The sequence below is a fragment of the Achroia grisella genome, unplaced genomic scaffold (assembly GCF_030625045.1).
Source record: "Achroia grisella isolate CSIRO2021 unplaced genomic scaffold, CSIRO_AGI_Agris_v1 utg770, whole genome shotgun sequence".
NCBI lineage: Eukaryota > Metazoa > Arthropoda > Insecta > Lepidoptera > Pyralidae > Achroia > Achroia grisella.
Window position 1 is genome coordinate 1,329,858 of NW_026713016.1, and position 25,331 is coordinate 1,355,188.

Consider the following 25,331-nt stretch of genomic DNA (forward strand, 5'->3'; position numbering starts at 1 on the left):
TATACTGGTTAAAACCGGGTGTATACTACAGGAATACAGGTGGTTTACATTTGAGTAACAGATGTAAGCCAACTGTATATTGTACGGTACCGGTATATAGTAACTATTAGGTACTTTATATATCAATTATGTCGTTTATATATACGTTTGATACTCTGTTAGTTCAATATAATTTTTACCAACAATCCGATCGAAATTAACTACTTTAAGCTAGCTAGGTTACATAATTCAGGTCTGAAAAGAGCAATACTAGTATAACAGTGTTGTAATTGTAACATTGCAAAACAAATACATAATCACAGAAAACATTGTATCGTCAATCTTAAACGGTTCATTTCTGATAAAACTTGAACAAATATACGGCCATGTGAAAAACCATACATCATGTGACCGCTTAACTTTCCAAGCGCCTTCACAACCCCATAACTCATTCAGTGACCTCTGATTCCCGTGACACTATCACGAGATCGGCCTGTTCCGAAACGACGACAAAATTTGTGAAGAGCACCCAAATTTGCTCAGATCTCGATGATATATAAACCTGCAAAAGTAACGATAACTGGTATAGTCTTTGGTACTAGTTACTAAAGTGGGTAGTCCGTTACTAAAGTATCGTTACGTTACATGCGAATTATTTATAATATTTTGATAACTAATGTCACTCTACTTAACCATGGAACCGTGCTAAGGTATTGTTGCGTTATTAGTTACTTTTGATATAATTATTAATTAATTAAATCATGATAGGATCTATTAGGGATTATTGAATATACAACATTAAACTAAAGTAACATTATGGAATAATTGTAGTATAAAAAAATAACTGGCAAATACAACTATTTTTTAACACCGCATTAAAATGAAACAAATATGATACAAGTAACTCGTGATTTAGAAAGTAACGTTACGGTACTTCGTTTCACTTGACGTACTAGTTACTCATTACTCGGTATATACGGTTTACAACAGCTCTATTGATATATCCTACCTTTTTCAATGTCCAATTCCAGAATTAAACATCTCTTTCTTTTCAATCGGAGCGTGCAAATGCTATCTGATATTTGGCGAAAACGGTTCCCGAATGAAAAATAGAATGAATTTACGAGGCCCCTTTTTTAATGTTTCTCGTATTCTGTTATTTTTATTTTAATTTCACAGCACAAATATTTTGGTGCTCTTGACAAATATTTAGCTCTAATAACAAGATTTTTTTCTTTGAACATCGGTGGCTTATTTATTTCGATTTTATATTTTTAATTTAAAGCGCTTAATGCAATACTTATTAATAAAATTAAAGACGGTGAAAGTAAAATAAATGGGTAGCGACTAATAAAGAATTATTACGTACTTTCACGACGACCAGCCGCTTCCAGACGAGACAGACATTCAACAGTTCATCTATAAAAATTCTCCCATCACTTGTCATATACAGTTCTATATCAGATACATTTCTTCTATCTTCTTATTTATTCTTCTTCTATCGATATATGCAATTCTTGTAATTCTCTTCATGCCATATACTAGTTATTTGTTGAGGGTCTATTTGATTTAAACCATAATTGCTACCGACTCTACAGTATAAATTTAATTAAAACTTTGATTATCATTTAGAGATACATAAATGATAAATAAATTAGACCACTAGTATGATAAATAAGAGTTTATATTTCAGTTCTCATATCGGTTTATACAGCCACGAAAAAAAAAAAGCTGTTCACGGACCATTACGCCATAAAACGTCTATAATAGACACATAGGCCATTATATATTTCAGTAACATAATGTGATAATGTGAATTATGTTGAATATTTAAATTATGGTGTGTGGCCTTGCTTGAGAATAAAACTAACTTACCTCAGTGTATGCATATACCTACATATATTATAATTATGAAATATCATTAAATCCTTAAGTAACTATTAAATAGACCTTACAGAAATTTTTCATAATATTTCTTAATCAAGAAAGAAATATGCTAATTATATTAAAATATATCTACGATAAAAGTAGAATACGACTTTTATACGGCTTGATATATAAATAAATTCAAGTAAAAAGTAATAGTCTTCCATTAATTTTATTTCAACTAATTAAATTCTAAATAAAATAACTACTTATCGTCAAAAATTCGAAATTATTTTAATGTTCTTATAGAAAACACAAACAAAACGATCACCTGCTTTAGTTTTCAATGGACCGCTCTAATATTTAAAGTTACTTAAACCCGAAAACCGACTGAAGATCGTAAATAGTAAAGTCCATTTTCTATTACATTTGGTACGAATTGTCCTATCGAAATATAAAGTCCAGTGTAACAAAGCGAAAAGTTATTTATTATCATGTACGTATTGCAGTGAAATAGTGTACAATAAATATGTATTCTATTTGCATTGTAATAAAGTTCTATATGGATTTTGTGTTTAGTATGTGTAAAAATTTCTAAACTATGAATTCCATTGATTTACGTACAATGTTCAGTGTAGCTTAAGATGAACATTGTTTTATTTAATACTAGCTGTTCTAAAATGAAAGTAGCCTAAGTTACTCCTTATTACACCAGCTACCAGCCAATAAAAGTACCTTCAAAATCGGTCCCGCCATTTCAGAGATTAGCCGGAACAAACAGACAGACAGACAGACAAAAAAAGTAAAAAATTATATTTTTGTGTATATACAGTATTTATATTCATATGCATGTAGTTAAAAATGGTTATTTCAATATCACAAACAGACACTCCAAATTTATTTATATGTATAGATTGGTTGTAGTGATATACTAGTAGTCTGTCCCAGCTCCGCACGAATGCAATACAAATCTTTAAATTTCTGGGCTTGTTCTATACAATAACACACATGTATTATATACATATAAACCTTCCTATTGAGTCACTCTATCTATTTCTGAAAACGGTATTAAAATCCGTCGCGTAATTTAAAAGATATAAACAGATAATGGCGGCGAGTCTTTTATACTACGTAAAGAGTTGTAGTTAAATGGCACGTGTATACGTGGAAATGTTCTTTTATTTAAATCCAAATTTTAAAAATTGATTTAATTCGTCATGTATCATTATCAGTGCGAAAAAAAAAGAAAATGTATTTTTACTTGCGATTTTGCAGTCAGCGCCATAGAATCCAAATTGTAAACTAAGTTAAAAGAATCTTTCCCTACTTGACACTATTTTATTTTTATTGTACCTAGTTGGGGAGCGAACAAACTGTTAGGAAATAGTTATCCTGAGCTCTGCAACTCAATTGAGTTATTCGATTAGCCTATGTAGTTCACAAACGTCTAGTTCGTGAAAACGTTAAAAAATACGAACTACGAGAACTAGCTCGCAGATATTTCGCTCTATAGTTCGTCTTAGTCTTACTTCCTGTTTAGCAAAAACTCCTACGAAAAATCGTAAACTTGCAGCAAAATTATGTATTTATATGCCTAGCTTAGGTAATTCTGCCTGATGCCTTTCTTTGACTGAAGAGAGAGCGAACGAACTAGAACGCAAGAGAGCTAGAATAAATGCGATCTATTGTGCGATTACTTACTTATTTATACATTATTTAAATTTGAACTTTTTTCATATGCACTCATAAACAATTGATATTATTATAACTATACTAAATAAATATAAAATTACATTAATTCTATATTAAATTGGTCGGCAAAAATATTAAAGGGTCGGCAACACGCAAGTGATACCCCTGGTGTTTCAGGCGTTCATAGGCTATGGTAACCATTTACCATCAGATGGGCCGTATGCTTGATTGCCACCATCGTAGGATAAAAAAAAATCATTTATGTCTACAATTGTGCCATCTAGTTTAAACTGTAGTATACAGACAATTTATTGCAATGGCTCTACACCATTATAATTAGTTTGAAAATGGGTAACGAGTATTAAGTGTCTATCTGACAGGCTCGACGCGTTTCTGTTTTAAAACAAATTGCACTTATTTATGCTAAGAACAATGACATGAGTCAGGAACTCGTCATAAAGTAAATATGGAAATGAACTCGGGCTCGGTACAGAAATGAATAAGCGCCGGTTAAAAAAGCGCCTTACATTGACCACGATTATTGTATACGTTTTGTTTTTTTTTCATCTAATTATTATCTAAAGTTCGCAAAACAGTAAACGCCTGGTAAGTTGCTTTGAGAACCTGGAAACAAAAAAAAATTGCTTATAAATAATTAAAAAATAAACATACTTATAATTATTATAATTAAATAAATTTCTAATGTAAATTGCCTTTGTTGTTTCCTATTAAATCCAATATTTGTCTTTTATTGATGCCTAAATGATATCTCAGATTTTGAGGCATACACAGGCGACACTGTACCATTCTGGGTACAGTTCGGAGCCTCGGGGCCCATTGCCCCGGCATCAACTCCGGGGATATCAATCTCCGGGGGATATGTTTGATAACCTCGAAGGGTACAAATAACCTTAATTATTATATTTACAAAACTAGAGACACATCACAATATTTACTTAAATTAAGATATAGTACCATATTTGTTTTTTTTTTAATATATTAATGATTATTTTTATTTCTAACTAGCGGTTCCTGCGACTTCGTCCGCGTGGAATTTATTTTTATGCTTTTTTTTCTATAATAAAAAAAAATCTAAAATAAAGATAGCCTAAGTTACTCCTTATTACATCAGCTACCTGCCAAAAAAAGTCCCGTCAAATTCCGTCCAGCCATTTCAGAGATTAGCCGGAACAAACAGACCGACAGACAGACAAAAATTATAAAAAATGTTATTTTGGTGTATGTACCGTATATATATTCATGTAGTAAACAACAGTTATTTCAATATTACAAACAGACACTCCAATTTTATTTATATGTATAGATCATCTTGTCTTATCTAACAATAACACGATTACTTACAGATGTCAGTGTAATAAGTGACAGTTCATTCCCAAACGCTGTTTTTATACTAAAGGTCTTATTCATGTAACATAAAATTATGTGGTAGCATTTTATATCTTTCGGATGCATGCTGATCCAATCGTAGTGTAAAAGTGCCAAATTAAGGTTCTCGGCCTGGAATTATAATAGATTTTACTTAGGTAAACTTTGTCCAAAGCTGTATGTGAAGGTACCCAACTTTCACTTAAGTGAGCAGTCTATAAGTGAAAATACTTTAAGCGATAAGGTCGCCTTTTGTTTAAAACATTTATGTAAAGATTTCTCTTTGTAAATATTTTTTATTGCACAATAAAGAGTGATATGAACAATATTACTTTATCTGTCTTTAGATTGAAATGTGAGATACGAGAGTGATTTTACAAGGTACTCAGACATCTTACTTCTCCGGAATGGTAATGGTTACCAATATGATGACTATGGTGTCATTCATGTATTGATACGACGGCAATATTTTTCGACGGTAATGTTTTTGTATAAAATATCTACCTTAAAATTCATAGCGCTGACAATATTATCTGATATATTGGAATTACCCTTAAATAAATTCAAAACATCTGTTAAATCATATTTACTGAGCAAGGCCTATTACTCACTAAACGATTACTTGAATGACGAGCGTACATGGCAATAGTTTTCATGTTCGGGATTTTCATTTAATGTTAGACATAGACACGTATATAAATACCTATGCATTGTAAATAAACTGGATTTAAAAAAAAAAGTAATTCAATTCAGTTTCTTGCCAGTTCTTCTCAATTGGATCTATATACCGAACTGAACGGTAGGAAAAAAAAATATAATGTAAATCCTTGACGTTCAGCGGCTAACATGTCCTACATGAATAAATGATTTTTGAAATTGAATTTGAATTTGTATTTTGTATTTGTATTTGAATTTTGGATTTGAATTTGAATTTGAATATGAATTTGAATTTGAATTTGAATTTGATATTTGAATTTGAATTTGATTGAACAGAGATTAAATGCGTAGTGGTTTCTATATTTGCCATTACAAATATATGGGCCGAAAATGTCAGCTTTTCTATTCTATTATACAAGTACATATAACAAATCCGTCTAGATCGGGGGTACGGGATTGTCATAATAGAAACTAGTAATCCCCATTGCTACCAATGTACCACATTAGGTGGATCTCACGCGGTTCTTTCTAGAAACCATCGTTATAAATCCCTAGTGAAATTGTCACGATGGACTAACTGTCCTGACCTCTTACTCACCTTATCACCCTCCACTGGTACCTGCCAGCGTAAACCGTTAGCGCCGGCGGGTGCATCATCCCATTAAGTATAAAAAAAATCCATCTCGATCTGAATTACACTAAACAATTTAAAAATAATGAGGCATTTGAACTTCTACCTCCACTGGCACATCAATAGCTCAGGCAGGTGCAATGATAAAACATATCAATAAAAAAATTACCTTAGTTTTAACTTGTTCCCCAAACCAATTAAACACGAAGATCTCAGAAAGCAACGGTATCGCAGTAGAAGTGAAGGCCAAGTTAATTTTCTTAAAATAAAATCAAATTGTGTCATGAACTTGTATAGGTTTTTTTATATAAGAATCCTTTCCACAAAATTAGGTATCTGAATCACGCTTCAAAAAGTTTTCTATCACGTTTTTAAGAACTTTTCCTTCTCACAAAACTGGTCTACAAAGGCGGACTATACATGAATTACATACCAAGTACTTATACATTTCGAATATTCAATGCCGTGATGGCGTGAAGAGACAAAGTATATACTTTATTACTCATTAAATTTAAAGCTAAACAAAATTGATTGATAAAATTTCTAATAGTAGTGTGACAATTTATAAGGCACTGTACTTGGTCGTAGCTCAAGTATATTTTAACATAAGAATAAATATGTTTCTTGTGTTTTTCATTGGATTCTCAATCACTAAACTAATAGTTAAACCACACATTTCTTCTTCATGGTTTCTACCATCAGATCTACCAGCAGATCTAATAATAATAATAATAATAATAATAACCAAACACCATCAGCCATAACACCCACAGCGCCATCTAGTCTCAAGCTACATAGATCTTATGTTACGAGGACTAGGCAACTGATAGAAACACATATATTTTTATTTTTAAATCTAGCTGCACCCGCGACTTCGTTCGCGTGGAATTTACTTTATTTTTCTAAAATAAAAATAGCCTAAGTTACTCCTTATTACATTAGCTACCTGCCAATAAAAGTCTCGTCAAAATCGGTCCAGCCATTTCAGAGATTAGACGGAACAAACAGAGAGGCAGACAAAATTATAAAAAATGTTATTTTGGTGTACGTGCCGTATTTACATTGATATGCATGTAGTAAAAAACGGTTATTTCAATATTACAAACAGACACTCCAATTTTATTTATATGTATAGATAAAGAACGTATAAATCTGAAAATATACTTACGTTGCTCGTTAGAAGTAAAATACAACAAGTGCATAGTGCGACCATGTAAAGTGGAACCACCGCCAGCCATCTGTACATCTCGCTCATAATATTTAAAAATCTGAAATTATTTTTGTTTATTTAACATTATTGTAAGTTTTAGAGGAAGGTCGAAATAGAGATGGATGGACTGTGTGAAAGATGAAATGGCAAAAAGGATCGTAAATAACGAGATGACTGGAACAGAGATCAATGGAGCCTATTACGCGGAAGCCATATGACTGGGATAAGGAAGAAAGAAGGAAAAAGCAGATGATGACGATGACTTATGTAAAATGGCTCAAATCTATCATAACGTACTCGTTTATATTCATATGGACTTCATAAAAATTCTTCAAACTATTATTCAATCGATCGGCATATTGTTTGTTATCTTCATCTAATCCTTTATTTTCTACTTCCAATATTTTAACAATTTTATCAGATGCCATGCAATAAAATAACATCAAAATCACGAACCACAAGTCTACTACAAGTATAACAAAACTTATTTGAAATATAGACATTATATGTAGAATACTTCCAATTTCATAATAAGGTGACGACATCGGCATAAGAATTGACGTTACGTTAGATACAAGAATTCTGTTACCTCTAAAGTAATATAACATAGGTATCAATGAATAAAAAACAACAGGTATCATTAGAACTGTAAAAAACATATGAATAGCTTTCTTTCCCATAACAAGCGCAGTTCTATCTGCGCTATCTGCTTTTAATAAATGAAAAATATACGTTTTTGCTATCAGATATAACTTTTGAAATACGTTTTTTTTGCTAGCAAATAGATAGCCTTTAAATATACGAGTGCAAACTAGTATCAAAGTGAAAGACGCTTCAGCAATGAATTGTACATCTTTAGTTTTTTTTATGAAGTTGTATGTTCCCCATGCAACATAGACACTCAAGCAACCATTAAGGAAATGCTGTAAGAGAGATGTTTTCCACGTCCATTTTGGATTCAATATTTGTAGTCCAAAGATTACTTGGGTCCATAAAATTATATTCATTGTATTGTCAACTTCATTTCTTTCACCAACAGTTTTTATAGGATTGGTTCGTAAATAATTTAAAAATCGTTTCATGTTAAACGGATAGTGTATAACAGATGTTCACAGAAATGAACAAGTGTTAGCAAGTATGGCCTATAAGTACTACAGTACAAATACATTTGAAGAGTAAAGTTGTAAGTACAATAATTTTTTTTTTCATATAGATTAATTTTTTAACCAGAATTGCTAGGAAGTTGACGGTATATCTGATGACAAGTAGTAATCTTTATTTATAAACATATATGAATAGCAATACGGATACGCAGGTTATCATCTTAATAATAATATATTTATTTTTTCTCCACATAATCATACATAATATAGAGTGCTGCAGTGGCTTTGAGGCATGTAAAATTCCACGCAAAAATACAGATTTGTGGAGAACTGGTGCCTGTACTAGGTATCCGATGAACCTGTGTCACGGGTCACCAGGTCCATCTTATACCCATGATACCTCTCACGTGTTGCCATTCCGAAGGACTAACATCTAATGGCTCTTATCCTATAGTTTAACAACTTTATCTCACCCTTCAACCCGCCACATTCTACAAAGCAAGCTGCTTGGTGGCCGGGATGTGACTGAGGCACTCATGCAAAGGACTTACAAAGTCTACCTCTTTCTCCTATTAGGATAGTCACGTATCCAGGAAAAATGTTCATGAGTTATGATAACAATGAGATAAACTTTTAGCATTCCATAAATTCAAGATGTGGGTGCCGAGTCCATCGTGTTGTAGAGAGGTAAACTCCTAGTAGTTCCCGGGACTTGTGTAGATTTAAGCTCTTCTGACGTACGTCAACACTCACCTTGCCTTGCCCAGCTAATTCCAGGAGCCTGTTAGTGCTGTTTTAGATACACGTTCTTGTACAGAACTTTTTGCAGTTATTGGCATGCCAAGACCTAGTAAAAGAAATTATTTCTTGAAAATATTTTTCACTGACTGTACCAGCTGAAATTGGCTTTAGAAATTATTCAATCAGCTTAATTAATCTTTCGACGCCTTAGTTCTGTTAACTGCCTGTACGCTATTTCATACCTATTACTTGTCCGTGCAATTAGGCAATATTATTTTGCAATTCAGTAACTTTGCTGAATGACTGCATAATAGCTAAGTTATATCCTAAGGCCCTAAGAATAAGGTGTATTTTCAGTTATGAAGAACAATTTCCTTTTAATTGTACGTCTATAGTGATTCAGAGCCATTCCTATAATTGGTTTGAAAACTACGAATTTGTGCAACAAAAACTTTTGCATTAATTATTAGCTAACGGGCTCTGAAACATCGGAACTGGTAGTAATAAACAATGCAAATTTTAATAAACTACTTCCGCGATGGACAAGATTTAACTAATGCATACAAGAATTTAAAAACTTTCTAGAAATTATTTCTTTGTATAGTAAATGCTTATAATTTAGTTATAGTCAATATTTTTTATTTTTCGCGACTTCGTGCATTTTATAGATAATAGATAGCCTATGTTCATCTTCGTGACACAATTTAGGTAGATTTAGACAGACATTTTAAATTTCATTAAAATCCGTTTAGCTGTTTTATTTCATTTATTTAAAAAACTCAAATCACTCGGACCTCCTGCACAGCATATCAAACTAGATAATAAAAAAAATTAAAAAGAAAGTTCTTAATCTGACAGTACCAGAGGTTTTTTTTTTGTTAAGAAGGTTTACGGGTTTGGACGTGTAGTGTTCCCAGATTAATAACTAATACTTTGAGAAACTGTAATTTTATTATACTATTTTTTGTCTTCAAAAGGAATACTGACACAGTTTGAAACTTATAATAAATATCTTTATAGTCTTTAAACAAAACCTGAGATATTGTTTCAACCTAAAAGTGGTATTTGACATCGCCTTCGGAAATCTTTTTAGATTCAGTTGTAAGTCTACTTTTAACCTCTATATATTTACGATAATTATTTTTATTGGGACCCTATATATATAGGGTATAATATACATAGGGTCCCAATAAAAATAATTATAATAACTATATATATAATGTGAGTATCCTGTTACATAGTTTATAAAACTATTCAAAACAAAATTATACAAGATTCGTGGCTCTCACACCCCATTGTTAAATATTTCACGACCTACTAAGTTTATGGTGCAATGAAAGCTTTAATTTTAGGAGATGACCGCCTATAAACAGTTTCGCTTGTGTCTAGATAAAGGATTGCGTGCTTTTTACTTTTCATTACTCTTCGTTTATAGTGTAATAAAGACATAAACTTAACATATAACACACAGAAACAAATACGGAGGTACGTAAAATAATCGTTGAAATAATTATTCAACAAGGGACAAAGAAAGTATGGTAAAGAAACTATGAAGTACAAATGACGATGGATGGTCGATTGATGGTCGAAGAAATACCTGATGAGAATGTGACTATAAATGGTGTAAATATTAAGGTTTTCGCAAATAGAGATGAATGGTAAACAAAAATATTCTCGTATTACGCCAACCAAAAAACATGGTATGTTCATGTAGACCATCGTGATAAATTACCATTTACCAATAACTGACATGACTTCATTCTAATGTTATCATCCTTCACTTTTGCCCCGCCAGCGTAAACCGGTAGCGCAGGAAGGTACATCATTCCATTATCATTCATAAAAAAATATTGCTTCTAATTTGAATGTAGCGTAGGTTTTACAAAGCAAACTGCACGGCTTGAATGAAATAAGTGAGACAGAAGCCAGACGCCCACGCGGAGACTTTGTACAATGTTTTCCTCGATAGAATTAATGAAGGAATCATTTAGTAAACTGAAAGGTTAATATTGCAAAAAGATGCTTGTAAATTGTGTAATAGAGGATAATATTGTGTAGTAGTAGTAGCTGACCCCGCAAACGTTGTTTTACCGTATAAAAGCTATTAAAAAAAATAAAAACGGGATATTAGGGGTGGACAACCCTTATCACTTTGGGGTATGAAAAATAGTAGTAAAAATAATAGTCGATTCTTTTTAAAATTTCGTAAAGCTGTTTCGTAGGAATATGATAAGTAACATTGTGACACGAGAATTTTATATATAAGATTATCAAAAGTTTCCACTAAGTGATAAATGTAACGAAATATAATCGTATAGATCAACGGATCTTTACAGCCGCTATATATTTAATCAGGCTTTTGATTAAAAGGAAACATTGCCTTTTTATTACGGCCATAAGCTATTAAAGTTAGACTGGTCGCTTAGGTTTATATGCGAGTACCGACTAGCTGACTTATGGAGCGAAATAGACGAGTTCAACCATATTTTTTATATCCGCAATTTTATATACATTATCAGCGACTTTAACTTTTAAAAAGAATAAGACTACACGTGCAATACAACGAGTAAAAACAGTAAATCACGTCCGTACTTCAATAGTTGAATTTGCAGATAAGGAACGCAGTTAATTGGTACAAGTCGTTCTAATAGCATGATTTATCTTATAGACATATCTTATCTTATCACATCTCTCTGCTAAGCTTGGGATTATATGATGTTGGTGGTGTGAGATATTATTATTAGTAATGGTGGCCAAAAGGTCGAAATTCGACTATAATTATTTTGAATTGTTTGTTTGAACATTATTAAGTTTCTATTGTCAAATACTTTATACTTCTATACGTGGTATGTCAATTACATGGTTTTTTATTGATTTATTTTTTAGGCATATTAAAAAAATATTAGTATTTTGTACTCCTTCTCTATATAAACTATATGTGTGCGAAATTTCGTACTTCTCCGTTTTTTACCGGCGTGGTGCTTACATACCAGGGTACATGTTGAGCGGCACATGTTTATTCTTATAAACTAATTGCTTTAATTAGAATTGTTATTTTTTCGCCATGCAAAGTTTATGGATTACAGACATTTTTCGAAGGTTCTTGTATTAAGCACCAGATGGCAACATGTGTCATGTATTTAAAATACAGTATAATTGGAAATGATTTAGTATAATAATAGTAAAGTAGCACAGTGGGCTATCTCCGTCCTCAGGATACAATCAATCTTCACATCAAATTGTCTGTTCAGCCGTTTATTAGAGAACAGTAAAGACACATTTGTAATAGTATGGATGGAATCCAATGATTGCCTAAAAACATAGAAGTACCCACCCACTTCCAAATATATAATACGAAATGAAAATCATTATTCAAAGGGACAAAAAGGCTAATATCAACCCACACATTTTGATATAAGGAAATTTCTTTATGGCGTCACCTCCTTTACCGATAAATGTAATTTCCGGGGCTTTATTGACTGATCCAATAATAATAACAAAAACATAGATCTCATATCATTTAATTGTTTATTGAATTATATTGCACTATCCACCCGGCCGGCTTCGCACAGATGATTAGAAACCTTTGAATTTATCGGCTTGTTCTATACGCATGTATTACAAATATAAACCTTCCTCTTGAAGCACTCTATCTATTGCTGAATTTAAATCCATTGTATAAGTTAGAAAACATAAGCGAATGGATAGCGGCGGCAACTTTGTTTTATAGGGTTTACAGATTATGACATATGTATATTATTTTATTAGTAACCAGGATTTCTCGTGACTGTAATCTTATCTTATAATATCTCACTGATGCCTCGCCAATATATACCGTTACCAGGCTGATGCACCAATGGTGCATTCGCCTGCTTATTATATACCTATACATATTTATAAATAAACAAAAAATAATGGAATTATATAAACTAGGTATTTACAATACAATGTCGCTCTTTATATATATATTATAATTATCACACATATATACACACATATATATTATATCATTAACAATATCTTTGACATTAGTTACAATGAACCTAACGTGAATAGACAAGTGTCACAACATTTTAACTCCCCTTTTATTTGTTAATTATATTTAATCAATACGCAAAAAAATAAGATTGCTTTTTGGTATATATCCGTCTGTATTTATTAAATTGCGTAAGAAAAAAGCTTCATCGTTCTGCTTCAAATATGACGAATTTCTATAAAATCTTTTATCTGCTATTTTATTTTACCCCTTGAATGGAGACAATGTGATATTTACAAATTTAAATGTCATATTTATTTATATTTAATAAACAGTTTAAACATTTCTTTAAATTCTTTTGAAAATTGGTGGTCCAGTTGGCCAATAACATAATAAAATTTTGTTAAATCAAAATAATAGATATGATATTCTAAATTGCAAATTGCTGACTCTACTGGCCAGAATGGAGAAACGCGTATTCCGAACCTGAATAGCTCGGATGGAACGGTAGATGTTGTTTCTTCCAAGGAAATGTTGTTCATATGTATTGACAACATTTTTAATATTACATGTTGTTTTATTCTTCAAAAATATTAATAATATGTTCTTACGCTCTTGTCCAAGAGCAGGGTCATCAGTTATAGGCTATACCAGGATTATATTTATGTATTTATAAAATAAAATTGCAGAGCAAACATTTATTCATTTAAATTCATAAGGAGACAACGGATTGACAATAATCAGTTGCGCGCTGCTTATACAAATGACATATATGTTTATTTATGACATATGAGCGTTAATAAGTCGCATATCTAGTACAATACTGGTGTAATTCAAAATTTTTGAAAATAGACTTAATAACACAATTATAAAATAGACTTTCCAAAATATCTAATTTTTTAGTTAAGCCATTATTATAATAAGTGTGTATTCAACCGCATAAAGATAACCTTGCTTTACCATTTTCAACCCCTTACAACCCTTTTTTCGCATTAAAAAGTAGCCTATGTCCTTCCTCGGCGTCTAGACTATATGGGTACCAAATTTCATTTAAATCAGTTCAGTAGTTTTGGCGTGAAAGCGAGACAGACAGACAGACAGACAGACAGACAGACAGAGTTACTTTCGCATTTATAATATTAGTAAGGATTATCACACATATATACACACATATATATTATATCATTAACAATATCTTTGACATTAGTTACAATGAACCTAACGTGAATAGACAAGTGTCAGTATTTGAACATGTATGCTGGTATATATCCGTCTGATTGAGCATGAAATTCTCTCAGCTTCAACGAAACTTTTTTAATATAGGCACAAAATAAGGTGCTAAAACTGGTGAAAAGGGGGAAAAAGAAAAACTGTCCGTAACAAGGCCGATGGAGAAAATTAACTTGCCTTTTACAAAATACCTAGGCTTTGGGAATTTGTCGGGTAAACCGGTGAAGATCGTAATGAGGGACTTGGAGAATAGAAATGGACGATGGATAGTGCAATTAAATTGAGCATAGTTGCATGATATAACATATATTTTATCTTCATAATAAATAGAAATAGAACTATTTTTATTTTAAATAAACTTTATATAAGCACTTCTGAGTACGCATATCTTTTTTTATTCTACCTCTCATTCGGAAAGCAAACGGCACAGGAAGAATTAACAGGAAATTTGCGTGTTGCTTTTTAAGTAATATTTGTTGAGTTACCTTTATAAAATGTTATGTGAACAGTACAAATAGCCAAGTTAATATAAGTAACTAAATAGTTACTAGAACGACAAATAAATCAGTGATAGTTATCACAGCAGACGGGTGCTGTTTGCCCTTAATCACCACCCTTTCACTTGTATTTAAAAATCAAACAAAAATCTTATGTAAGCTTATCTTATATAAACCCGTAAGTTTGTACGGAAGGATAAATGATGTTTGTTACTTTTTTACGCAAAAACTACTAAATGAATTTTGATAAAACTTTACAGTAACTTAACTTATACATCAGAATAACACATAGACTATAATTTCAAAAGATATTATGTAAATTGGGCGAAAAGGATATATGTCAAGTAAGTGTGATGCAGATGACGCTTCGCGGGTCAGCTAATATGTAATAACTAACCAAAACTATTTAGAAATATATAATATTTACTCTCTAATACCTGTTCACTGTACACAAAAGAATAGACTAAAATAGAAATCTGAATGATTTGATTTCTATTCTATTCAACTCACTTCTATTTACTATTATTTTAAATAGTCTCGTTCAACTGTTTGCCATGCCCATTGATAATAGAATTCAATGTATTAAAAAAAATATACCTTCTATTCAATCTGCTTGTTTTTATATGTTTAAAATTTAATTACCGTCCTAGTTTATATGTAGATACATATGTACGTGATTAATTTGTTGTCTATTTTCATAACTTGGATAATTATTTTTCAACATTTCAACAATTACAAGAGTACAATTAATTTCATAAGCGATTATTATATACTAACTATGTCCGCGGTTTCACCTCCATTAAATTTGTAGTGTATATGTTACTCTGATGTATAAGCTATACTACTGTAAAATTTCATCAAAATCGTTCAGTACTTTTTGCATGAAAGAGTAACAAACATCAAACACGAACTTTAGCATTTATAATATTAGTAAGATATAATAAGATGTATTAGTAAAATGTTCTTTTAAATTTAAAGTTTAAATTTGTAGGAAATAGATACCGCATCCAGAATTTCTGGGATGCATTTAAAAATGCCAGGTATCTCAGGTCCAAGCTTATGACGAGGCTGAAAATTCATTACTTTCTCATTAAGGAGTAACGATGCAGTATTGTGAAATGTTCTTTAATATCTCTACCTTATCTCTTCTATACCTTTAAATTATCTTTAAATACATAAAGCCTATAATAACCTTCGGTGGAGTTTGAGAGGTATAAAATATTTGTTGTAAATGTCTGCTGTTTATCTACTATATAGGATAACTACGAGTTGAGGGAAGGGGGATGTTAATGATGTGGATCAATAACCCCATTGCTAGCAACGTATTAACTTCTCTTATTTCTGTTTATGTACCCCATCTATTTACTTATTCTTTTCTTTACCAAAATATCTTTATGCAAAAGAGGTATATTATTACTCTGAGTGTGGTCAAAATAACAGATAGCCATATTGCGGGATGGTCCCGCTAAAAGCAGGACGTATGGTCACATTAGGTATACATGCTCTACCTATTTTTTATGACCGCTCCGCCCGGATTCCATTAATTATAATACATCGTGCTGGTATAAAGCCGTAAATGTCCAGTAGTGGTGCACTTATTTATCTTTTTTAGAGTATATTATGAGAGTGTCGTGACCAGTGGGACTGCCGGCCACTGGACGTGTCCTAAAATAAAAAAAACGTAAGCACTGCTCTGGATGAGAGCAGTTTCACAAGCATTATTTTATGCTAGTGCATTTTTTTTAATGTTATAAGTTATGAACATATGTGTTCACATATCATATCATAGCGCTAATAATATTATCTGATTGTACAAAGAATGAGTGCGTAGCGGTTTCTATGTAGATTATCGCATGCCTCTTACTTGCGATTTTGAAAATATTTATTTTAAAAAAAATATTCAAAAGAGCAACACACGAGTTTCTTGCTTATTCTTTTTATGATGAATCTGCTTTCCTAATGAGTGGTAGAATATAAAAATATTACTATTTAAAAGTGCATGTATTGAGGTTATTTTAATAAAGAATATTTCTACTATCTATAAGTACATATAGTCTAGTAAAATTTTAAACTAAACCATGATGTGACCAGTTTTGGCGTAATATATAAAAATAAGGTAAATAAATCAATAATAATTTTGTTTTTGACGGGAAAGGGATGAAAAAATTAAAAAAAATGCTTAATAAACGCCTATTATTAAAATAACTTAATAACGATAAGAAATATGAAAAAATGTTTTAATAAACAGGTCCTTTTCATTTTTCATTATCTGCTATTGTTTAGCCACAAAAATTAAAAACTAATTTAGCTTGTTGTCAAATGAAAAAATGAGCAAAAAGTAAATAAAAGCCCGGTATAATGCACCCCTCTGATCGACCCCTCGTCCAATTCAAACGGGGATCGATATTACGGCGCCTGAGCCGAGGTTCGAACCCGTAGTGGTGCCCTCAGACTAAAATCGTATCCGTCATATATAGAGTTGGCCTTCAGCCGCTCCATAAGTCCTTCAGCGGATTTGGAGTGCCATCGGCACTCTTCTGGTCGGTGAAATTTCATTAATGGCCAAATGCGACCAATAGCATTTGGTCGTGAAAAAGTAAGAAACACACAATTTCCCATTTATAATAATAATACCTATATAAAATGATACTTTTAACATTTCTGATGTCCGTGATGCTGTTCATATATAGAGGTGACAGTATCCATTAGATGGTCCGTCAGCATCTTTGTCATTCTAATTTATAAAAACCTAATCTTCTTATCAAATTTCATTAATGACTAAATGCCTGAACAGACGAACGGTTTCAAAGAATTCAGTCGTGTAAAAGTGAAACATTTGTGGACCTATTCTTATAATAAAGATTAATTAAGAAAAATAAATTCATGTAAACAAATACCACCAAGTGAGAAGTGTAAACAACTAAATACTGTGAGTTCAAAAAGCTCCTATTGTTTTATCTAAAAAAAATCTCTGAACAAACAAAAAAAAAGAAAACATCTTATAAACGCCATTTACATTTTAGAATAACGCCATCTAGTTTACATTATATTAAAACTAAAATTACCTATTGTAGTAAATACCGTAAACAATTGGATAGTAATAATATTTTTTTCATCCAATACTTATATTTTACATTGTTTCCTAATTAAGTACGAATCTTTATTTTAGGTACCAGTTCCCTTCTCTTAAAATTTACAATTATTGGAAGATGGATTACTGATTCCGTCATTCCTAGATACTCATGTTTATCCGAATATTCATGTCAGAATGTATCTACAATATGACAATGTTTCGATATAATTAAACAAGTTTTTTAATTGCCCCAACATTTGTGCCGTCAAAGTAATTATGAAGTCAGCTGCTGCAGCTCTAATGTAGTGCTTCTCGATACAACTTCTTTGAAGTGTCTCGGAAAATGATGCTAAACTTTAAACTCCATATTAATCACTGTTGTTTGGACCGAATTCGTCTCCATGTACATTTTTTTTTATTTATTTTAATACAAGTAATTTAATATTATTTATATAAGAATAGCTAAACTTTACAGAGATACTGTTATCAAACCAGTTTATATTTATATTTATAGTTATACCTAAAATATTAATTTCTGACATGAATTTCTAATTTAGTAATCACCTCGTATTGAGATGGAAAAACAATACAGTGGAGATGGTATGAAGTGGTTACTCTACAATAAACTGGGTATAATACCTTTCGTATATAATATATATATATACGCATGACTTCAATCCAACAACAATGGACTCACAATGGACTACTTGACTCCAGTATGTCAGTACAATCTAGAATATTTTTTTTCTCTACAGTTTGTACTACACGTATGCACGTCGTAATGCACCAATATTACGAATAACCTCTCTTTGCAATCGCAAATAGCCAAATAATAATTTAAAAATAAAATTATAAAATTCAAATTTGGAACGTCGTTTTTTGTTTTTTATACATTTTCTACTTCTCAAACATTCCTTAGCGTCACTATTAAATTCAGTGTACAATAAATTCTAACCATTTTTCATTTCATTGTTATAACAACTTAAACAGAGCAACATTCCTACAGCAAACGACCTCTCTGTTTTTTTTCACTACTCTAATGTTGTTGGCCACAGCTGGCCTTACAGCTTCATCAGACGATAGGGAGCGAATTCAGATGACACTCCAAATCCACGGAAAGACTTATGGAGCGGATGCAGGCCAACTTGCACCTAACGTATACGAGGTTAGATTGAGGGCACCGCTAGGTATTCGAACCTTGGCTCGGGCCGTCCTAATTTCGATCCCCTTTTGGATTGGATGGGGGATCGATCAGAAGGAGTGCTACCTTACTTATATGAATATGTGTATATACAATTACATATACGTTTAACATTTTACGCATACACATAGTTTTTTTTAAGGGATGATTATGGAATATTGTACTCGCCTGCGCTAACGGTATAGGGGAGGATGATATTGATGAGTATGAGGTGAGATCAATTAGCCTATCGTGGCAAATTCATCAGGAATTTAACATGATGGTTTCCAGGGAAAACCGCGTGGAGGTTTATCATACATGGTACATTGCTAGGAATGGAATTACTAATACTAACAATCTCCTCCCCCTATGTATGTATGTAGTTATTGGAGACATAGGTACAATTTCAAATTCTATCTCATTATTATTTCTAGAAGATAGAATCATTTTTAAATCAGTTGATATTCATAAGGTCAAGGAGTATTATTAAATTGAAAATCAGAACGAGACACCTGGGAGCAGAGTTCGCAGTTTCCAATTAATTAGTATTTACTTTAACCTACGCCAGCTCCAGCGGGCAGAGGTCTCGATGTATAAGAAATTAAGTGGGGTCTCACTGTCAGAGATTCGATTTTAATTTGAATATCACAAGTATATTTAGGTATCGTAATATTAAAAATGCAAAAGTATCTCTAACTGTCTAATTTTACCTTTTGTTACCACCTCCGACCAGCTACTAAACAATCATAGAATAGCAACCCATTCATATCTCTGTAACACATAATTTGTTTATGGTTTGTATTTTATAAGATATATATATATATATATATAAGGTGTCTGTAGTTACATTTTTCATTATGTTTTCGCTTTCTATTGGTAAGTGGAGTCAAATATACTAGTAAATAACAGTAGATAGTAGTAGTAGATAAAATTAACAATTTAATCATAAAACTAACAATTTTATAACTCTTAGTTTTGCTGTTTTTATGTAAAACATACTTAAACAGACAAACCCAATAATTGTATAAATAAAATATGGTACTGTAACAATGTTATTAAATTTTAAAATACATTGTATGTATTATAAATTTATAGTATTTTTATTATAAAAACTTAATTTATCTATTAATTCAAATAAATTGTTTATATATATAAATACAAGAGAAAAATGTACAATAGGTATAGTCAAATGATTCATAAGTATCCATTTTAATTTTATCTTTATGCATTATGTATTGTGCTATTTTAAAATTTTAAACGAAAGTTACATTCGTAAAAAATAAACATGTATTTTTTTATATTAAAGTTGTAAAATTACGTAATTAATAACGCTTACACTGAGACTCCGCCCTATACACTTGGTACGTTACAGGTGCGAATTTAATAAACCCTTGTGTACGTACCTACATATTAATTATTGTAAGTGATTATACATAATATAGCACCATCAATTATAGCCATTATTGTATATAATATTAAGCTTTCTCTACATTAGATAAGAGTGATATTGTCTTGTACAATTTTAGAGGTATTGTTCACCACTGCTCCGGATTCAGGTGTCGTTAGTGCTCTTTAAGGACTAGACGAAAATTTCTTATGTATATTTTGTATGGACTTCTTTATATGACGACCTTGGTATCGGTCCAGCACACCGCTTTACGACCGATGATCGCGGGTTCGATTCCTCACGGCACAAACATTTGTATTCATGAGTATGATTTTTTGTATCGGTCTGAGTGTTTTCTATGTATAATATGTATGTATTTACAAAAAAAATATATATCTACGTGTCAGTTATCTAGTACCCATAACACAAGCTTTAGCTAGCTTAACTTGGGTCTAGATGGCGCTGTGTGAATTGTCCTGAGATTATTATTATTATCATTCAACTGAAACTTTGGAACATAGAGTCTTAAGGTCCAAAGTTGGTTTTAATGCATCCACTAAAATACTTTTTCCAATTTTGAATTTTTCTATGTGTATTTTGAAGAAAGTATACATGTCTCCAACCGCTCCGTAAGACCTACCACAATTTTGGAGTGATAGATAGTTACATAAAATGTTTATTTGTGTTAAAGGCAAATTTACACAATTACATTGATCAATCAACAAAATATGTGTGTGCTATCTGGTTTTATAGAGATAAATAATCAGCAATTAGTATAATGAAATAAACACATCCCATATTAGATACGTTATTAGATATAATTCATGGCTTTCATATTGCAATTGGCAACACTTGAAAAAAATGCATTAAAATGTTTCATTTCAATATCATAAATATTTTTTCATTGAATAACGTTGAATAGATAGTATCTTCATTACTTTTTTCAACCATATTCGGGAGATCGATGTTGGCGTAGAGTACAGCCTGCAAAGAGCGTAAAGTAATTGATATATTGCGGTTTCACTAATTACTTCGGCTTCGGAAAATATTTTCCACAAATGAATATGTGAATCTAAATAAATCAATTTTTTTTTTAAATAACCCTGGAAAATTTACACGGATTAATTTACGATGGTCGCGGGTTCGCTTCCTCGCATGATGCAAAATTTGTATTCATAAGTATGATTGTTTGTAACGATCTGGTTGTTTTCTATGTATATTATGTATGTATTTACAAAAATAAATATTCATATCAGGTGCCTTGTACCCATACTACAAGCTCTGCGTGGCTTGGGATTAGATGGCGCTGTGTGAATTGTCCTGAGTTGTACGAGTTCTGTTATAAATTATTTGTCCCCTGGAAATACTCTGAATTTTTCTCGTAAGTACTAGACACACAAATATCTTTGCAGTGAAAATAGTAATATGAAAATAGTAATATGAAAATAGCTATATTACGATATATTATAATAATGCAGACTATATATCTTATATATAAAATTCTCGTGTCACAGTTTTCGTTCCCATACTCCTCCGAAACGGCTTGACCGATTCTCATGAAATTTTGTGAGCGTATTGAGTAGGTCTGAAAATCGGCCAACATCTATTTTTCATCCCCCTAAATGTTAGGGGTAGTCCACCCCTAAATTTTTATTTTATTTTAAGGCAAAACAACGTTTGCCGGGACAGCTAGTAATATAATAAAAATAAGATAGTGAAAATGTAATTGTGCCATAAAATATATAAAACCCTAAAAATTTATAAACACCAGAGTCTACAAAATAGTCTGAATGTTTTAATAGTAAAATATAAATAGTGTAAACATTGTATTAACTTGTAAGAAAATAAATGTAAATAGCTTGGAAGTTTATATCTGAGAAATAAGAATAAAAAAGAAACTTGTAATACTACAAATATCTTGTAAGGATAGCATTCATTATAGTTAAAACTCCTCATTGTACACGAGACTCTCCTACACAGCGTAGATCAGACAACGGCTTTGCTTGTCCTTTGTACGGAGAAAATGACATTCCATTTTGTATTCGACTTTAGAATAATGTACTACTGGAAATAGTAAATCTATTTTTTTTTATAACTAAAATGGCAAATAACCATGATAACCAAATAACCAAAAATATGACAGCAGTCATATAACGCACTTCTATTCTAAACACATAATAATTTACAACATGAATATAATATGAAACATAGTCGCGAGTTATATATAGTATCCAATATTTATTAATTCCAATACAGCGAATTACGAAATTGAGATATATTGATGTTATTGTACTATTGTATTACAAACATTATATAATCAATCATGTTGGTACATGAAATCGAAATACTGGTATATACATTTCAGTAGGCATTATTGATATGTTTATATGAGCCTCGGATACTTCCATTAGGTATTTTATCCTTTCAGTGACCTTTCATGCTAACAATTTAATTAAAGAGAATAATAGATAATATACAAAAAAGTAATAGAACTTATTAATTGTATTGAAAAAAAAATGCTGCTCGGCAATTTACCTTAGTAATACTGTTATCTGTGGTAATACTGGTAGAGCTCACTCCACCATTTAGAGTTCATTGCTGTGTGGTTAATTTGGATGGCTTAGGAGAGAAACATGAGTGGTGAAGCTGTTGTTGACGAACGTCGGCAAACAAGATCTGTGACAGGGATGTAGATTTTAGTGGGGTCCACTAAAATCTACATCCGGATCATAGGCCTCGGAGTTTCTCCCTCTGCTACATGGCACCCGCATTCACGGAATGCTAAGAAGTTCGTCTAGGTAGGATATCACATGCAGACAATTCGAAAGAGTAACAATTGTCCATCCATCACCATCATCATACTCACAAACGTTTGCGTTTATAATATTAGCTAGATGTCTTTTCTATACCGTATATCTTATATATAAAATTCGTGTCACAATGTTAGTCACCATACTCCTGCCAAACGGCTTGATCGATTTTTATGAAATTTTATATGCATATTCTGGTCTGAGAATCGGCTGTTATCTATTTTTCATATCCCTAAATGGTAAGGGATATCCACCCTTAAATATATATTTTTTTATTTTTTCGACATAATATTTTATATATATTTTATTATTATTTAGGATTGAACCCCAATTTTTTAAATGCGATTTTAATTTATATGGCAAAACAACGTTTACGGCTAGTTACAAACAAAATGTATTATATCTATAAATATACATATATTCTGAATCAATTCTTATTGTAGGAATTTTCACCCATTGATAATAATAGATTCCTACCATCCCATAAAACTCAAAGGCAGCCATCGAATAGCAAACCTCACAATTATCTCATCAAAGCTTTGCTACAAAATAAACCTATTTAATATTGATAGATCCTGAATTTAACAGTTTAACTGATGTCTATCTTAAACTGAATATCTAACTTCAAGGAAATGCGTTTTGAATTAAATTTAAATATATAACTATTCAGTTAAATTTAAAACAGAAAACAGATTTTGCATTTTTAAGTGAAAAAGAAAGTTATTAACAACCAAAGTCCATGACATTTCTTCTTGGTTAACTCATTAGTTTAAAATTAAAAATAAAAATTTATATATCTAGTTATTTTGTGCTGTTATAGTCTTTAGTAGTAATAATTCTTTCCTTTATCTTCCTTATAGGAAATTAGGAATTACTATTATTAATTTCAAATGTCATCAAAATTAATATTTTCGACTATATTACATGAGAGGACTTCATGATCTGAGATTAATTTCTTAAGATCAATTCTGAACTTAATATTTTAATAGACACAGTCCGAAGTTTAAGATCCACATGATTTTTATAATAATCGTAGTTTCATATATAGAATGTTTTGTTATTATTTGTTTCTAAAAGCAATGACTGCATCGCACAGAAAACGTTTCCTTTAAACAGTTTTCAGCCATTTATCCAGGTAATACATGGGTGCCGAGTGATAAATCATTTATTTCAACGTCAGAAATCCATTACAGAGCGACGTGGCGTCTCACACGACCGACTATCTAAGCAAATGCAGTAATGGAGTTGGAGCCATGTGAACTTGTAGACTTTTGTAATAAATGATTCTAAATCATGTATATAAAGAATTACATTAGCATTTGTTACGATTTCTTGTAAATATTGTTTTATCAAGGGAAAAAAATTTCTATTTCAATTATATTTATTTGCTTCTCAAATAGTATTCATATGTAGCACGACAATTATACTATTATAACTTCATAAAATTACATTATAATTGTTGCGAACTCTATGGTACATATTATATAATTAAAAAATTTCATCATAATATTTTTTTGAGATATTCTTTTTGTAACATTCTATTATATACCTATATCGCTGTTGTATTAGTCGCATTTTCTTTTATCTGCGTATTTTTCCTCATAAAATAATAAATTCTTCATTATTACATATTTTGTTGAAGTTCAAAATTAAATATCATTAATTTATACAATTTCAATACATGTATGAATTATTTCAGTAAAATGTCAAACAATATATATATATATATATATATATATATAAATCAACCGCCTTTTAATCAAATCATATTGTTTTCATATATGTAATATACATATAAAAATAAAAAAAATTTCAATAAAATCATACAAAGTAATATACATATAAACAAATTAAAATTTCAATAAATTTGTCATATTAGGGCATAATATCAATTACATCCGTAATCAATTTAA

The 25,331-nt window shown here is 31.1% G+C and overlaps 1 protein-coding gene across 1 annotated transcript; it reads right to left on the reverse strand.

Moving 5' to 3' along the window:
• Nucleotides 1–4,104: 4,104 nt before the first annotated feature.
• LOC131850569 (uncharacterized) lies at nt 4,105–8,503 on the reverse strand. Its single transcript, XM_059200853.1, has 5 exons — nt 7,719–8,503; nt 7,380–7,479; nt 6,381–6,470; nt 4,900–5,055; nt 4,105–4,161 (listed from the first exon to the last, which is right to left on the reverse strand). The coding sequence occupies exons 1-5, from the start codon at nt 8,501–8,503 to the stop codon at nt 4,105–4,107; spliced, it is 1,188 nt and encodes a 395-aa protein (XP_059056836.1).
• Between the last annotated feature and the right edge of the window lie 16,828 nt (nt 8,504–25,331).

Bases quoted from the DNA above. Each gene is read 5' to 3' on its own strand.
- LOC131850569 (XM_059200853.1), bottom strand. From the start codon at position 8,503: ATGAAACGATTTTTAAATTATTTACGAACCAATCCTATAAAAACTGTT. The intron at 7,480-7,718 runs GTACGTTATGAT...AAATAATTTCAG, and splicing joins GTCCATATGAATATAAACGA to ATTTTTAAATATTATGAGCG. The intron at 5,056-6,380 runs GTAATTTTTTTA...TTATAATTCCAG, and splicing joins GGGAACAAGTTAAAACTAAG to GCCGAGAACCTTAATTTGGC.